Here is a 12500-nt window from a genome sequence, read left to right as displayed (position 1 = left end):
TTCTCTGGTTTCCTTCACACACCTGACTATGATAAACCTCTCCTTAGTTCCTCATGAGAAACAATGAAGCTCAGACTGATATTTCTGACATTCTCTCAAATAAAGATGAAGGTTCTGAACACCTCTGGCACACAGTCTGTTCCAGAATGAGATCAGAGTCCATGTGCAAATCAAAGCCAAATATAATGCAAATAGACTAATAACGTCTGAGACTATTCTTTTTTTTTTTCCCTCGACCACCCCCCCAACACACACACACACACACACACACAACAACCATATTCATTATTACTGATGTCGTTGTTCCAAAAAAAAAAAAAATAAAATAAAACCTGTTATTTATAATTAAAAAAAATTTATGAAACAAATAATAAAAATCTAAATGTATTAGTTATATTAATATTAAAATAATATAAACTTTTAATTTACTATAGAAATACAATAATATTAGTCTTTTTTCATAAACAATATTTTTCTTTTTCAGAGAAAAAAAAAACTTATTAAAGATATTTAACTGCATTTGGGTTAAAGGTGAGAATAAATGCAATATTCATCAGGAAATATGCAGTTTATCATTTCTATTATATTATATTATATTATATAAAAAAATTAATTATATAATAAATTATATCATTTTAAAAATAATCATGTTATTATAATATATTATATTTAAAAGAAATTATGAGATTATTTCAAATAAAAATTGTTATATGATATTATTGTAAAATATGGATGAAACCTTTATTATGATTAGCATGTGTGTGTGTGTGTGTATGTGTGACTGTGTCTGAGTATGTGTGTGTGTGTGTGTGTGTGTGTGTATGTGTGTGTGTATGTGTGTGTGTATGTGTGTGTGTATGTGTGTGTGTGTGACTGTGTCTGAGTATGTGTGTGTGTGTGTGTGTGTGTGTGTATGTGTGACTGTGTCTGAGTATGTGTGTGTATATGTGTGACTGTGTCTGAGTATGTGTGTGTGTGTGTGTATGTGTGACTGTGTCTGAGTATGTGTGTGTGTGTGTGTGTGTGTGTGTATGTGTGACTGTGTCTGAGTATGTGTGTGTGTGTGTATGTGTGACTGTGTCTGTTTGTGAGTATGTGTGAGTATGTGTGAGTGTGTGTGTGTATGTGTGAATGTGTCTGTGAGTATGTGTGTGTGTGTGTGTGTGTGTATGTGTGACTGTGTCTGTTTGTGAGTATGTGTGTGTGTGTGTGTGTGTGTGTGTGTGTATGTGTGACTGTGTCTGTTTGTGAGTATGTGTGTGTGTGTGTGTGTGTGTGTGTGTCTCACCGAAGCCAATCTGGACAAAGCCAACAATGATGATGAGGCCCAGGGCAAGTAGCTTAGCAGCAGCGAAAAAGTCCTGCACACGGGTGGCGGCGCGAACGCTGTAGCAATTCACCGCCGTCAATAACACTGAGAGAGAGAGAGAGAGAGAGAGAGAGAGAGAGAGAGAGAGAGAGAGAGAGAGAGAAAATTTATTTCAGAGTTTGTCCCAAATAGTGACAAAAAATTAACCAAATACACTTCAGCACACACACACACACACACACACACACACACACACACACACACACACACACACACACACACACACACACACACACACACACACACACACACACACACACACAGTGAGGTATCTGATGTCCTGGATATCTGGTATCTGGTGAGCACATGGCCTTTAACAAAGCAGAACTCGCCCGCTGTGCTCCAACTCGTTACCATGGAGATGTGAAAACCTCATCGGTTGTTGCATCATCTCACGTCTAAGAAACTACAAACCACAAATCTGACGTTTCCACGGTGACGTCTGTCTGTCTATTTATCCATCCATCCATCCATCCATCCATTTAATTACCTCTCCATCTACTCCTCCATCTCACTTTCCATTCAAATACTCTCTATCCATCCATCCATCCATCCATCCATCCATCCATCCATCCATCCATCTACCTCTCCACCTACTATGTACAACTTTCCCTTCTCCCCAACATCTCCCCCCCCATCCACACTATTAGTTTTTATCTCTCAATCCATCTGCTTGAATGTTTTTTATTCTGAAGACAAATATTTTTGCATCAATTTCACCAAATTATCATCCATCCATCATCCATCCATCCATCCATCCATCCATCCATCACTTCTAACACACTATTTCTAATTCTCTCTCTCTCCCCCTCTCCATATCTCATATACCAATCCATTCCTAGATCTCTCTCTTTCTTTTATCGCTTCATATAAGTCACATGATTGCACATTGAGAGGATCATTTTAACGACTAATACAGTCACACACACACACACACACACACACACACACACACACACACACACACACACACACACACACACTACAGTAATGAACAGAGACTGGAGAACAAGGAAGTGGTAGTGTGATTGTGTTTGTGTGTGTGAGTGTGTTTGTGTTTGTGTGTGTGTGTGTGTGTGAGCGTGTGTGTGTTTAATCTTCATTTAATCCAGACCAGATAAACCACTTTACAGTGTAACAGGTCTGAAGTTAGAATCTCTCTCACGTCACTCAGTTCACAGTTCGTACCTGAGAGTAAATAACTGTGTAATTAACCTGTAACTGAAGTCTGACGCCATCAGAGTTATTACAGATCGGATTTTATCTAATCTCGACAGGTCTGATCCATCACCAAAAAAGAAGGATAAGATCATCATCATCATCATCATCATCTTATCAGAGGGAGAAGAAGTGGATTTAAAAAAATGAAAGACTTTAGAGATCTGATTGGATGTTTTTGGAGAATAATTTATATAATATACATTAAAAATTACAACAAAAATCTCAAACGTTTGAAAGACAAAAAGTTTCAGAACAATTTTTTACATCCATTAACTGATTTCTGTTGATTATATTTGTGTTAATTGGCGCTTAATTACTCTGTGCGCGTGAACAAACGTTGCTCCATCATTTCTCTCTCTCTCTCTCTCTCTCTCTCTTTTTTTTTTCTCGCCCTCCTCGCGCGCGCGGATCGCGGATGATGAAACAACGCGACGCATTTTCAACACGCGCACACATCCGTCGTCCACGCAGTCTCGACACGTGACCCGGTTTTATTGCGTCATTTTTTTTAAAAATTTGTATTACATCACTCTTTTACTATTCCGCACACACGCGGATTTTATTCTCTCTTTCTTTCTTCTTTTTCAGAATGAATGAAAGAGCGCGCGTGGGGTGAATGGATGAGGAATGGGAGCTGGACGCGCGTGTGTGTATAAAGTGTGTGTGTGTGTGTGTGTGTGTGTGTGTGTATATAAAGTGTTAAGGAACATGGTGTACTCCTGAATGTGTGTGTGTGTGTGTGTGTGTGTGTGTGTGTGTGTGTGTGTGTGTGTATAGACCCTCAGCGTGTACTCACGGATGCAGAGGCACGCCACGAGCTTGGCCCCGGTCTCGGGCACGGGACACACCGGGAACAGAGGCTTGAGCAGGTATGTGGCGAAAACGTAGGCTACGATGTACTGAGATGAAGGTCTGATGATGAGCAGCTCGATCCAGAGCTTGAGGAAGGCCGGCAGGGAGCCGTACACCTCGAGGATGTAGGCGTAGTCACCGCCGGACTTGGTGATGGTGGTCCCGAGCTCGGCGTAGCACAGCGCGCCCACGGTGGAGAACACGCCGCACACCGCCCACACCACGAGCGACAGACCCACCGAGCCCGCCTCCTTCACCACGCCGGTCGGCGTCACGAAGATCCCCGAGCCGATGATGGTGCCCACGATGATGGCCACGCCGTTCAGCAGCGTGATGGTGCGCTGCAGCACCACCGTCTCCTCTCCATCTCCATCTCCGCTGGATGGACCACCGGAGCCTGCGAGCATCTTCTCCGCCGCCTGGTGGTCCTCCTCTTCCCTGTGGCCCGAGTTTCTCTTCTTCACACTCGACATCTTGGGTCCGACTTCACACAAGGTTCTCGACAGGAGATCTATCTAGGAGAAGCAGAAGAACGCGCCCCGGTTGGTTGCGTGACTCAGGGCAGCGTGGCGATGTGAAGGTGCACCACAACGAGGAAACTGCCTTAAACCATAACCACGCCGTTGGTCGGTATTCGCCCCGCCCCTTTTCCGCGGGCAAAAATTAAACCTGCTCATTACTTCCATCTAAAGGCAACTCCAGGTATTACAACTATATTCCTCTCCCGCTTCTTCTTCTTCTTCCCTCACCCTTTGTTCACCTAGCGGTCATACCCGGTATTACAAATTCACTCTATTGTCTACAGTATGCGGAAATTCGGTTCGATGAACAGGTTTGTAAAAGAAAAAGGAAAAAATCTAAACGGACTGGAAATGTGTTTGTTTATTTGCATAAATTTGCATAATATATTGTATCAAATAAAGTATATATAGATAGCAACGTATGAACCGTTGAACCGTATGATTTACGTAGTAATTGTGCAAATCTTATTTTTTTTTTATTTTATATTATCTTTTTAAAACACCTCTTCTCACTAACATGCTAAGATTAAAAATAACAAGTGTATAAAAACTGATTTTCATGGGATGCATGCATAAGGAATTTGTCATTGTGTGCCAGTGCTATAAAAATATATATAAATTAGGAAAATAAAATAATAATAATAATAATAATAATAATAATAATAATAATAATAATAATAGATAAAGATCAATTATGCATGTAAAAGTGGGGTAGTGCATATCTCTAAGTTTATTTCATGCTTTAAAAATCACCCCCTCCTGCTTTTTGCTCTTTGTCTTCAGGAACATGTCAAAGAATTTCTACTGGACCTTCTGACCTTGGCAGCACAGTCACATGCTTCAGTGTTAAAGGTTGTGTCTACTTACTCAACCTGCTGATTGCATGATCGCTGAGAATATTTCAGATAGTTTCATTCCTGATGGTTTTGATGGTTGCTGTTTAGAGCTGATGGTGGAGAAAAGTCTGAGCTGATGTTTGGTGGTGTAGAACAAACAGCTTCACCTTTACAGGCATCTTCGACGTCCTCAGAGATGCAACTGGTGTACACGTGAAGCTACTCAACCATATAATCTTATAATCTCATTTTATATAAATGTAAGTCTTTTATTTTACGGCTTTTTAAATGTTCACAAAAATGCTGATGTTCCCGAGCAGTTCCACACCACTGCGTTTAAAACATCTCCAAGAAAGTTTTTACTGAGAAGACGAATAATAATAAGATGAATACGACATCTTTTACTTGGTGGTAAACAAAATAAACCCTTTATTTCATGTGTGTGTGTTTTTTTTTTATTCAGTTTTTGGATTTGCTCAGTCGAATCTCCAGGTTCCTCCACCCTCATTTCCTGAGTTCAGGTAGAAGCACGATGGAGGCCAAGTCACACTGACCCTGAAGGTCTCTGAGATATTGAGAAGATAGGATTGGAAGAAAGTAAACAGTTTGGATCCACCTGCTGTGTTGCTGCGTTCTCACAAACACACACACACACACACACACACACACACACACACACATATACACACGTGTGCATGGAATGTATCTCAGGATCCACCCCAATAACACTGCAGGGGGAGATCATCTGTGTATGTGTGTGTGTGTGTGTGTGTGTGTGTGTGTGTGTGTGTGTGTGTGTGTGTGTGGGACGACTTATGAACCTTGTCTTTTGCTATGCTTTCACCTGACACCTTAAAATAAATAAAGGAATAAAAAATAAAAGTACACATCTTGGTTTAATTTTCGTTTTGTTCGTCTGCGGATTCCCACGACCTTGTGTCACACACACACACACACACACACACACACACACACACACACACACACACACTCTCATTCACACTGTATTGTAATGTAATCCATTTTAATAACATGATTCCAACAATACCAGTGTGCATCGTTTCAGTTTTTATTCTGGCCACTGGACATTCTGGTTGAAATGGTTTCTCTGTTTAGATGTTTGTAGTGAAACCTGAAGCAGTTTAAACGCATTGGAAAAGATACTAAATCAGTAAACAAGCGAACAAATGAACTCCCTGTGGTGGCATGAGGAAGGGCCTTTAAGAGGAACCAGACTCCAGATGGAACCGGTCTTCATCCCAGACACCAAATGTCCATTCATCACATTTCCACTGTTGTTGAGGAGAACTGATCAGTGATTGGTGCTTTGATGGTCCTGAGCCCTTTGTAGAAGACTGCTGATATTCTTGATTTGCTCAGTAACTTTTTGGATCTTCAGGCTGTTGATGTGCAACCATCCTAACTCGGAGTGGTCTCCAGCTGAAGAGAACTCCCCCCGATAAGACGAGAAGGACAAGAACACTGGTCACTGGTACCCCAGGATTGTTAAGCATTGGTGTCATGAACTTTGTCTCAGAGTTTACACTCCATAGTATTTAATCATCTAGAAATGAGGTGCTCAATCTGACCATTTAGTAGCTTCAAAGTATTTTTTTCACTTGTCACGTACATTACAGCAGAGTGAAATTCTTTCTTCGCATAAACCTGCAGCATTAGAAAGCTGTGGGTCAGTTATGATAGAGCCAGATTAAGGGCCTTGCTCAAGGGCCAAGAGTGGCACCTTGGCAATACCTGGGCTTGAACCCCAGACCTTTGGATCTACCACTTCCCCACAAAAGTCTACATGGGATGTTTAAAAATGTAAACACTGAGTCAAATATGAACAACAGGACTTTGGTTTGACCCAAAACGATAGTTTGTTAAGCAGATGTAGAAAGACGAAGCTGTGAAGGTTAAGATGTGGTATCAAAACATGGTTTCCCACGTCTGCAATTTCATCACGGACAGCAAGTAAGAACAAAGAGCATGCAACGAGCTTCAAAAGCGGAAGAACATCACTGGAAGATGATTAGAGATCAGGAAAACCTTCAACTTTGTTCTCTTTTTGAAAAAGGAGATCCAGCTCAAAGGTCAGCGTTTCGACACCGCTGTGGAGATCCAACGGGAATATCAGAAGGAGCTCGGAATGCTCCGAAAAGAAGACTTTCAGGACACATTCCAGAAGAACGCTTTGCAGGGGGACTATTTTAGGGGGGCTATAAAGTGATTGTGTGGAAACAGATAAATAACGCTTTTCTTGTAAACAGAGCCTTGAAACGTTTTGATACCACCATGTAATATGACAAGAAAGAAGAATAAACTCTGGAAAACAAAACTGAATTTGAGAGAACTTTGGATGGAGAATGATCTAATGGGAATTCAAACATCTCATGACTTTTCCTCACAGGAGGTTTTCACAGTTTTGAACCTGAAGACCCAAGAAACAATAATAACAAATCTAATTGGGTTTAATAATTTTTGCTTAATTTAAATAAAAACATTTTTTTTTTTATAAACTACGAATTAATAATTTGATTAAATAATTGCCAATAGTTATCCCATTAGAGTCCAACAATAGAACCTAAAGAAACCCATAAGATCCATTCTGGGAAATTTGTAGCTCCTGGATGTTTATGTTGTTTATAAAAGTAGTATTTTTTCTGAGGTGTCGTCTGAAATGTTTATCGGCGACACTTTCGCTCTGACGGAATGAAAGTCCTGCTGCAAGAAGTAGATCCACTGAGAATTATTGCACACGAGACACTTCAGACACACTGAGACCTTCACTAGACAACAAAGTCCATCTCCTGACCTTCCTTCCTTTCTTTGAGACAGTCCTTTAGTGGAGAGCATCTGGGGCCTTCTGAGCTTCTTACAGTGAGAAAAAATACTCTGCATGGACAAACGTTTGTGGACACCTGAGCATAATAATCCCCTGCTTTAATAATCCTCACTCTTCTGGTAAGATGTTCCACTAAATTCTTTAGAAACGTACCTGACTGAATCTCCAAAATCTCCCAAAAATCTATTTAAACATCTTCCCAGAGTGGAGCTTATTATAGCAGCAAATGGAGGAAACGTGGAACAGGATGTTCAAAAAGATTCACATAAATATCTGGTCAGGTGTCCACAAACTTTTGTTCAATGTGTGGGACAAACGTGTTCTACTCAATCAAGCACTGAATCGGAAAGTCTTCCTAAATCCGTATCCTAAACCAAAACACTGATTGGAGATTTCCAGTCATCAGCGTAAACTGTAGATTGGAAAAATACACGCTAACATCTTAGCTTCCTGGTTGGAAGTGTCTACTGATGAATTATTCATTACAATCATTCAACAATGGACACCAAGTTCCACCTGTTCCTCTCTGTAATAAATTTAACATGACCACAGTGTTATTTTATTTCTGGATGCAGTCAGTATTTGATTATGGAGCAGGAATTTATGCTCATGTTTATGTTATAACTTTGATTGTTGTAGGAAAACCCCCAAAACACTAATATGACTTCTATTGGGAATTCCTACTGATGATCTCGCCATCTCCACACCTGACATGGAAACAACATGGCCGCTCACTACAGTTAGCTGAAGAGATAATTGATAACGAGACACAAACGTGGACGTTTTTTTTTTCCGCACTTTGTAGCTTGAACACTATAAACAAAGTCTTGAAGCTCCAACATCATTTCCTGAAGAAAATCTCACAGAATTAATCGTATTCGGAACCTCATTAGGAAACTTTTCCATGGATTCTCTACTTGAACTGTCTCTGCTTTCACAGAACGTCATGGACCGCGCTCCCGGAGTGCACCACTGGATATTACTGCTTCGCTACAAGTATTGGTGGATTATCTCCTGAGTATTCTCAATAAACTTTGTTTGTGTTTACTTCGGCTTCCGCCTCCTTATCTGCATTACAGGTTATCTCGATCCGCATGACCAATCAAACAAATCGCTGTTGTGTAAAAAAACTCTCCAAAAACACGTGCGTGCACATTCTCATATAATAACGCACATCATGTACATAAAGAAATTTCAAGCATGTTAATATATTGCCGCCATATTGGTTTTCGTTTATCTCAATCATCGGTTATATCGATGCCCTAGGCCGGCGACATAACCGGGTTCCACTGTAGTTATAATAAATCACTACTTTGGACACTTAAGTACATTTGGAGGCAAAAACGTTTGTACTTTTACTCAAATAAAGGTTTAAAGGCAGCACTTTAACTGGAGTCACATTTTTTCGAGTGTTTCTCTACTTGATCTCATGTTTTGTCTACTTCCTCCAGCACTGCTCAAAGGTTTAGATGTTGGATTTCTGTATGGGAAAGATAAAATTCCAGCACCACCATGCTGCCCTTGAACATAGCCATAACTCTCAACTGCACAGCTGTATAATTGAAATACGTGTACGTCACGTTTGGTCCAAAGGAACCAGAGTAGTGAACATTTTCTCTCATTTGGACATGTTGGTTTCTGTACCAAGGTTTTGTGAGGTAAACGTTGATCTCGAAATAATGTGAGTCGAGTCTTTTTGTTATTTATAAAAACATGGTCCCAACCATATTTAGACCTCAGCGTAAAAAAAAAAAAAGATCAGACGCTGCATTTCTGGAATGAAATCTCCAATCAACACAAGTCTTTCATTTGCTTTTTTTCTTTAGGCTTCAAACAAGGTGTTCCAGCACACAATGATGGGAAACCCATGTGTTTGTAACCCCCCTCGGCCAATCAAAACAAACACGGACCGGGAGCTTTTTTTTGAAGCGGGTTAAAATAAAACTCCAAACTCTCCACACCCACGACCCTGCACGCGTTGTCTTCCTCTCGAGTATGAGTTCTGCGGTTCTTTCATCGTTCCTTCGTGGAAGAACAATGTAGCACAAGGATCATTGTGTGGTTTCCTTTTAAATACTTCGAGCACACCTTTGGTCAACCAGGGGAAGGTCATGAACACTGAACATTGAGGTGCAGTAATGATTAACGGTTTCACGGTTAAATTAGACGCTTCATATTCGTTCGTGTTTTTAGTTTAACCATTATTTCCAAAAATAATCCAAAGTCAGCAGTTACATCAGTGACTTTCAGTGACATTTGGTCTTCCAGGAATGCTGGAAACACAGAAACCCTAAGGCAAGTGATTTAATAAGGAATTTAATAAGTCACTCTGGATACGTCCATCTGCCGTACATGTAATCAAAGTGAGACACAATCACAGGTTGAATTCAAATAGAAAAAAACTTGTTCACCAGATAAACAAATGGCTCCCTCACTCACCTGCTGATCCCTTTGATCCCTCCATCTTCCTGCATCCACCACTTTCCCTCTAATTCTCTATCATTGCTCACATGATCTCACCATCTCTTATTGTACCAGAACGTCTTATTTGAAGAGCAAATTTTTTACAATGGACATTGTCTCAAAGCAGCTTTACAGAGACAAAGATAAAAGGATGTATGTTTGATCCCTAATGAGTGAGCCAGTGGTGACCGTGGTGAAAAACCTCCTAAGATGGCATGAGAAAGAAACCTTGAAGGGAACCAGACTCAGAACCAGTCCTCCTCCATGGTGGCACCGAATGCGTTGAAATGCGAGCGATTAAATGCAAACTGTGCTCCATACCTACTTCTTAAAGCGGTTCTTGGATTCTATTCTCCCTAAAGAGGTTCAGACTGATGGTAGTCCCGCTTCGTGTCCTCATAAACCAGCACCAGAATGTGTTTATTAATAAAGACTTCAATCCCGTCTGTAAGTCGCTCTGCGCCAAACACCGTGAATGTAAATATACATGGACAGAATGAATGGCAGTGGTCTCAGGATTTTTATTTTCCACACAGGCACAGTTAATAAACCGAACGTCTCGTTACATTCTGCGTAATCGGCAGCAGCCTCCGGACTCACAGCTGGAAACACACAAGGAGGAAACAAGGTTCGGGTTGTTTAGGTTTTATTTCATCCTTTACATCAAAGAATCTTTACTACACAGCATTTTTTGGACCGCACGAATGAGTGTTTGTAGCGCAGACGTCTGGGGTGTGTATATTTGTAGAGAAACCTCTTACAGAGAGACCCAGTGCAGCTGGATCGCACCCGGGCAGCACCCGCTACAACAGAGCATGCTGGGGAAAAAAAGGTGCTTTTTGCATGTGTTTTAGAAGAAAAATTTAAACTCACTCAAGAACGAAGATAAAGAACAACTCTGGAAGAGTTAAACACTACTCTAACGTGAACACGAGCGATTACAGGAGGAGAAGAAAAACAAACATTGTGCGTGATTCGTTTCAAAACAAAAACAAAAGTGTCAGAAAAAAATGATCAGTCAAAGGCAATTAAACAGGGAAGCACGTGTTCACGTCAGCGAGCGGGAAACGTTTTGAAGGTCAGATCCGAAGTAACTCGGATCTCTTTATTGCTAACTCAAAACATGTTAAATTCTTACGGTCAGAATTTTATAAGTGTAATCTGATTGGATGGCCAAAAGGGTCAACAACCAATGAGAATATGATTGAGAAAAACATTCATTTTCAAACAGAGCTTCAAGACAAACTTTTGTCTCGTGCATTAAATAAGTGAACATCTCCCACATTTCACTAAATTGATCACAAACACACACATTAGAATCGGATTTGGAAATAAAAAGATCATGATTTCGGCACGGATCTGATCCCTGTTGGTGCATAAAAGATGAATGGCAAAAACTTTAATCACAAATATGAAGAAAATTCAGCTTTTTAAACACCTCGGTTTGTTCCATGTCAAGGTTTTAAAAAGGAATAAAAAGAATAAAAAGCAGAAGTCAGAAACCTACACCGGGTTGCCAGATTGTATCGCCTTTTCTATACGTCGATGGTTCGCAATTACAAAAAGTAGTGTAGGTCAGAAACGGAAAGGGGGGAATAACTTTCAACCTGGCAACCGCTCAAGCTTTAAAATGATACCTTAGGGTTAATTAGAAAAAACATTTAATAAAATGAAATAAAAAATTATGGTGTGAAGGCAAGAAATATACTTTCTACCGCTGTAGGACAGGTGGTGTGTTGTGCAGTCGGCCCGCCTTCCTAATCTGGCTAGCGAGGCTGAAACTGACACACACACACACACACACACACACACAGAAGACCAGCTGGCCTTTTCAGCTTGGGGCCACCACAGAGGAAAGGGTTTGTACTGTTATTTAGCCATAAAGCAGGATGGCGTCCAGAGAGGAACAAAGGCGACTCAGAGCGCGAGAGCCGACGCACCATCAGAGCCTTCACTCCTGATTAGTGCGAGACTGGTCAGTAAAAAAAAAAAAACTGATAAGAGATCAGGGTGTTCCTCTGAGCGTGACTTCTTTGTAGACTGATTCCCGGCCTTCCCAGAATTCTCACACTCGTCTCCCCATTTTACAGGATGGAAGTCTCTCACTAGTGTTTGTGATCCCCCCCTGCCACCTCAGGTCCTGCAGATCCAGATTCCAGTGCGGATTAGAAATACTTCGACTGGGTTGTTCGAAGGAATGAAGCGAGTCAATCAGACAGACCTCAGAGAACTCGTCGAAGTGGCGCTTACCGTGCACCATGAACAAGAACTGAATCTGATCGATGAACGAGTTTTGTGGCACTGAACATCGAAATTACGAGACGTATCCGTCGCTACCTGATTACTGCTGCACTGAAACACGAGTGACTCTAATTGTCTTGAATCCAAAGCTTCAG

The 12500-nt window shown here is 40.9% G+C and overlaps 1 protein-coding gene and 2 long non-coding RNA genes across 3 annotated transcripts in view; 2 read left to right on the top strand and 1 right to left on the bottom strand.

Moving 5' to 3' along the window:
• slc7a5 (solute carrier family 7 member 5) overlaps positions 1–4054 on the bottom strand; it is a 13795-nt gene extending 9741 nt beyond the window's left edge. Inside the window, exons 1-2 of the mRNA XM_083561216.1 lie at positions 3387–4054; positions 1289–1414 (exon numbers count right to left, since the gene is read on the bottom strand). Coding sequence (XP_083417342.1) covers positions 1289–1414; positions 3387–3915 — 655 coding nt within the window. The 5' untranslated portion in view covers positions 3916–4054. The remainder of the gene's footprint in view (positions 1–1288; positions 1415–3386) is intronic.
• Positions 4009–5688, top strand: LOC310737101. The gene is made up of 2 exons (XR_014536755.1): positions 4009–4144; positions 5263–5688. It is a non-coding gene; the product is annotated as an uncharacterized lncRNA (long non-coding RNA).
• A 4773-nt stretch (positions 5689–10461) lies between these two features.
• The window catches only part of LOC310737094, a 2697-nt gene continuing 658 nt past the window's right edge, over positions 10462–12500 (top strand). The window contains exons 1-2 of the long non-coding RNA XR_014536748.1: positions 10462–11678; positions 11757–12500. The exon at positions 11757–12500 is cut by the window's right edge and continues 658 nt beyond it. This is a non-coding gene — a long non-coding RNA (uncharacterized lncRNA). The remainder of the gene's footprint in view (positions 11679–11756) is intronic.

Source organism: Silurus aristotelis (genome assembly GCF_946808225.1).
Source record: "Silurus aristotelis genome assembly, chromosome: 14".
Classification (NCBI taxonomy): Eukaryota; Metazoa; Chordata; class Actinopteri; order Siluriformes; family Siluridae; genus Silurus; species Silurus aristotelis.
Note: the sequence above shows the minus strand (reverse complement) of the source record. Positions and strands in the feature narration are given on the sequence as shown.